Source organism: Sesamum indicum, unplaced genomic scaffold, assembly GCF_000512975.1.
Source record: "Sesamum indicum cultivar Zhongzhi No. 13 unplaced genomic scaffold, S_indicum_v1.0 C00520, whole genome shotgun sequence".
In the NCBI taxonomy this organism is placed as follows: domain Eukaryota; kingdom Viridiplantae; phylum Streptophyta; class Magnoliopsida; order Lamiales; family Pedaliaceae; genus Sesamum; species Sesamum indicum.
Genome location: NW_011629760.1, coordinates 4015 through 8836, shown reverse-complemented (window position 1 = coordinate 8836; position 4822 = coordinate 4015). Strand labels below are relative to the sequence as shown.

General features: G+C 36.1%; 1 protein-coding gene across 2 annotated transcripts; it reads left to right on the top strand.

Moving 5' to 3' along the window:
• Positions 1–464: 464 nt before the first annotated feature.
• Positions 465–4179, top strand: LOC105155188 (uncharacterized protein At1g04910-like). Of its 2 annotated transcripts, XR_847289.2 has the most exons (7): positions 465–1238; positions 1423–1591; positions 2097–2186; positions 2365–2648; positions 2931–3189; positions 3294–3657; positions 3747–4179. XR_847289.2 is itself a non-coding variant. In XM_011071052.2 (6 exons), exons 1-6 carry the CDS (start codon positions 655–657, stop codon positions 3531–3533), a joined length of 1626 nt encoding a protein of 541 aa, XP_011069354.1. In that variant the 5' UTR covers positions 465–654; the 3' UTR covers positions 3534–4179. The 2 variants fall into 2 exon arrangements, 1 of the variants encoding a protein (XP_011069354.1); XM_011071052.2 differs by having other exon boundaries at positions 3294–4179.
• Positions 4180–4822: the final 643 nt, after the last annotated feature.

Here is a 4822-nt window from a genome sequence, read left to right as displayed (position 1 = left end):
TTAAAATAATAATTTTTTCTCTTGAAAAAACACGTCTTTTTTGTCAAATTTTTTCACCGAGAAATTTAAGGGTATTTTGCACTTCTTTAGTGTGTATTGTGATATATAAACAAAAAGTTATTAACAACTCTTTTACTAATTTCTATAATTTATTAGAAAATTATAAATATTAAATTATTTTTTCAAAAACTCAAATTTAAATGTTTTAAATTTTAAATTTTATTTTTAAATACTATCAACCTTTATTATGATTTAGTTTTTTACTTTTTTTTTTTATATCTTATTTCCACAATAAAAATAGGACTTCAGACACCAACCTGAAATCAAAGGGAGATTGGGGTGAAAGAAAATAATGGTACGGGAGAGAAATTAAAAAATACTGACACAGACGCACCCTCTCTGACGATGCAATTTTATATAGCCATAGAAAACAAAGACCAAACGCGCATCAATCGGTTTTCGCGTTCCCGCCGCCCGCACTTTCTCTCACCAACCCCCCTCTCTCTCTCTCTTAAATCTTTCCCCGAAAGCTCAAAGAAAATGCTGGGACAGCATTAATACTAACATTTGTACATCTGCTCACCATTTCATTGTCTCTAAATTAAAGAGCTCTCTTTATCACTGCGTGTTTTATGGTGTGTCTGTATTTGCGAAATGGCTGTTTCGAAGAGCAGCAATAAGCATCGGAGTTACATTTCGGTTCCAGCACAGATTATCAACTCAATCTCACAATCATCGATCGATTCTTTGCTACAACCGCCCAAGAACAAGCAGTCCTCCTCCTCAAAACTCAGGGTTCTGCTCAAGAATCCAAGGTTCTTCTTTATCTTGATCTTCGTGTTCGGTTTACTTTGTATGTTGAGGAGCTATGAATACCCAGTGACGCCTTTTTGGCAGAACCCGTGTTCTGTTTCGCAAGAAAAGGCATCAATCTCAAGTGGGTTCTCGAGTTCTCAGCTGAGTATTGGTGAGAAAGATCAGGAAATTGGTGAAAAGAGTGAGTTTTGGAAGCAGCCTGAGGGGATGGGATACAGGCCTTGTTTGGATTTCAGTGAGAAATACCGAAAAGAGGGTGGCGAAATTGTGAAGGACAGGACTAAGTATTTGATGGTGGTGGTTTCTGGAGGAATGAATCAGCAGAGGAATCAGATTGTTGATGCTGTAGTTATTGCAAGAATTCTTGGAGCAGCTTTGGTTGTGCCCATCCTGCAAGTCAATGTAATTTGGGGTGATGAAAGGTTCGTTCTTTTGACCAATTCTTGATTTTTCAGCTATTTAACTTTCTCCATCCGTTCCAAAATGTCCCAAAATATGTACTATGTAATTTAGGTAGATTGAGTTTCTATGTTTCATAGTAATGTTTGTAATAATTGGCACTTTTAGGAAGAAATTTGTTAAGGTGTTGTGCTGTGGCTATTGCAGTGAATTCGCTGATATATTTGATTTGGAGCATTTCAAGAATGTTTTGGCAAATGATGTGCGAGTAGTTTCATCTCTTCCCTCTACCCATTTAATGACAAGGCCAGTGGAGGAGAAGAGGACTCCCCTTCACGTTTCTCCGGAGTGGATTCGATCACGTTATCTCAGACGGGTAAGAACATAAATTCCTGAGTTTGCATCTAACCCATCTGCCTTGGCTGTTTGATTTTTGTTCTTGATATTACTTAGAGGCAACTCATTTTAGCATGTTCTCAATGGACCACTTATTTTTGTGGTTAGGCAAGAGTTAAGATTCTACGAGTCTTTGAATCTGTCAGCATTCAACTTAATTTTGAGCTGCAAAGTTGAATATTTCAAAGAAGTTCAACGTAAGACATCTTGGAGTTTAGTTCTTTATTGTCAATCCTAACCATCACCACACATTGGGATTGATTAGTAAACCTTAAAAATGGATTGACAACTTCTCATTTGGTGGGCCGGCTGGGATTTCTTATATGAATTCCACATGGTTGATTGATCCTCATCTGCTAAATAGTCACTTAAAAATGATAATTGATGGAAAAAAAAAGGAGGGAAATTTTTATGTTGCTTTCCTATAAAAATAAGATTGATGGAGGAGAGTTTTAATTAAGTTTATCTGTTTTTGTTTCCGGCAGCTTAGGAGGGATGGTGTATTACTTTTGCGTGGTCTAGACTCAAGGCTTTCTAAGGATCTCCCTTCTGATCTCCAAAAGCTTCGATGCAAGGTATCCCTCAATAACCTCGATCATCTTCTGTAGCTTCTGCTTCTTTTGTACTAAAATCAATTTCATGTTATGCCAGAAAAGGCAAATTTCGTGAATGAGTAAACAAATATCTTTACTTATTCCTATTGTTATATCTTTCAAATGTTGCATCTACTTATCTGTTCTATTTAACTTGTAGGTGGCGTTTCAAGCTCTGCGGTTCGCCCCACATATCTTGGAACTCGGTAACAAGCTTACAGAGAGAATGAGAAGCAAGGGACCTTATCTTGCTCTTCATCTGAGAATGGAGAAGGACGTGTGGGTGAGGACGGGGTGTCTCCCTGGTCTGAGCCATGAGTATGATGAGATGATACATAACGAAAGAAAGGCACGTCCAGAGCTCTTGACTTCACGATCTAACATGACCTACCATGATAGGAAACTCGCCGGCCTCTGCCCTTTAAATGCTTTGGAAGTCGTTAGGTAATTTTCTGAAATGAGAAGAGTTTTACTAAGGGATATTTAATATACTCCATTAAGGTTTGAAAATACAAAAATACTTCATTTTGAAAAATTACACCGGCGCTTTATGTTACAAAGTTGCAACTTCCTGCAGCCATCCATTTCCATGTGAGAATTTATATTATAAAACGGACTGTAGGGTAACAATGTAATTTTCTCAAATTTGTGTCAACATAATCATCTATTTTACTGATGAACTCTCAGGATCATTCTTCTAAAGCTATTAGGCCATTGTATTTTTAGGTTGCTTAAAGCGTTGGGAGCTCCAATGAGCACTAGAATCTATTGGGCAGGCGGAGTTCCGTTGGGAGGAAGAGAAGCTCTCCTGCCATTGACAAGAGAGTTTCCTCATTTCTACAACAAGGAAGACCTAGCATTGCTTGGAGAACTAGAACCCTTTGCGAAGAAGGCGTCGTTAATGGCTGCTATTGATTACATTGTTTCTGAGAATAGTGATGTGTTCATGGCATCTCATGGTGGCAATATGGGTCATGCCATCCAGGTATCACATCCATCTATCTCAATTATCATCTTCAAGAACTTCCTCTTGTGGTGCTTATTGCTGTTGAAGTGTTAATCCACTAATGTGTTTTTCTCCTGGAACAGGGGCACAGGGCATACGCTGGGCACAAAAAGACTATCATCCCAAACAAAAGACAGATGCTCCCATACTTCATGAACTCTTCTCTTCCTGAAGCCGAGTTCAATAGAATCATACTCGACTTGCATAGGGACTCGCTGGGCCAGCCGGAGCTTCGGACTAGCAAAGCCGGGAGGGACGTCACGAAATATCCCATCCCAGAGTGCATGTGCAACAATACAATAACACAACATTCCTCCGCCTAGCTCCCTACAGTATCACTCTTCACAACACAAACATCCACTTGATGAGTTAAACGATGTGATGAGCGACACAAACTTGAGAAATGCACCAGGGCCTAGTCCCTTGAAGGCCGGCCACGGTTCACAGGTGTGATGCTTGACTGTGAATTGGTATTTCATCTCATATTCCACTTCACTTATACTCATCATGTCTATAAAATCACTTGTTATCTTCAGGTGAATATTTTATACACGTGACATGTATACATATACTGAAATATAAGATGAAATATCAATTTGAAATAAAGGATCCAGTCCGACGTTGCACGCTAGGTGTTCAAGATTTCGACATTGATATCTGAAAAGGTGGAAGCAGAATGGAGAGGATTTTTTGACTAGTGAGATAGCTTCAGTTCAATGATCTATCATAGAGGTTAGGTGAAAAGTATACCTCACATATTCTTTTGATTTGATTTATTCTTTATGTTGTATTGTTGTACTTGAGGCAACATTTCATACATGTTTATACATACAATACAGAGAGATTAATCGTATGAACGTTGTTATAGTTTCTGACTGAGAGAGACTTTACATGTGAAATGCTATATTCTCATTTCTGTTTTTGGGAATGCCCATCATTTGAACAAGAATAAACCAACTCCAACCTCCATTTGATCTTGTTTACAATAACTTTTTCTTTAATTGCAATATGCTTTAAACCATGTATTCCGACAAATGTGATGGATACACAATTCATCCACAATGTTTTCCTATATGATCTGAAAATGGTGATCAAATTAACAAAAAATGCAAATACAAGGATAAAATTAGGGGTGGCATACGAGTCGACTTGGCTCGATTTTGAGTTCTCAAGCTCGAGCTCGAGTTCAATTCTTTCTATTCATCAGCTCGCAAGCCGACTCACGAGCTTTTTATATTTTTATTCATATTTTTATTTTTTATATATATTTTTATTTATTAAATTTTTATATATTTAATTCCATATTCAATATTTTATTAATTATATACTCAAAATTGACCATATATTATAATTATTAATCAATATCATATATTTTATTTTGGATAATATTATGCTACTATATTTTTTATTTAATCTTTATACAAAAATAAATTTAATCAACAAGTTAATAAATTGTAATATTTTTTATAATTAAAATTATTATTTGATATGACATACATAAACTTTATATTATATTTTAATATATATTTGTATTGTGTTATCCATTTTTTAAATTAACAAGTAATTCACTTATAATGTTTTATTTTATCTATTTCTGAGTTTTATATTTATA

Coding starts and splice junctions, on each gene's coding strand:
- LOC105155188 (XM_011071052.2), top strand. CDS start 655: ATGGCTGTTTCGAAGAGCAGCAATAAGCATCGGAGTTACATTTCGGTT. Junction 1,239..1,422: donor GTAATTTGGGGTGATGAAAG/GTTCGTTCTTTT, acceptor TGGCTATTGCAG/TGAATTCGCTGATATATTTG. Junction 1,592..2,096: donor GATCACGTTATCTCAGACGG/GTAAGAACATAA, acceptor TGTTTCCGGCAG/CTTAGGAGGGATGGTGTATT.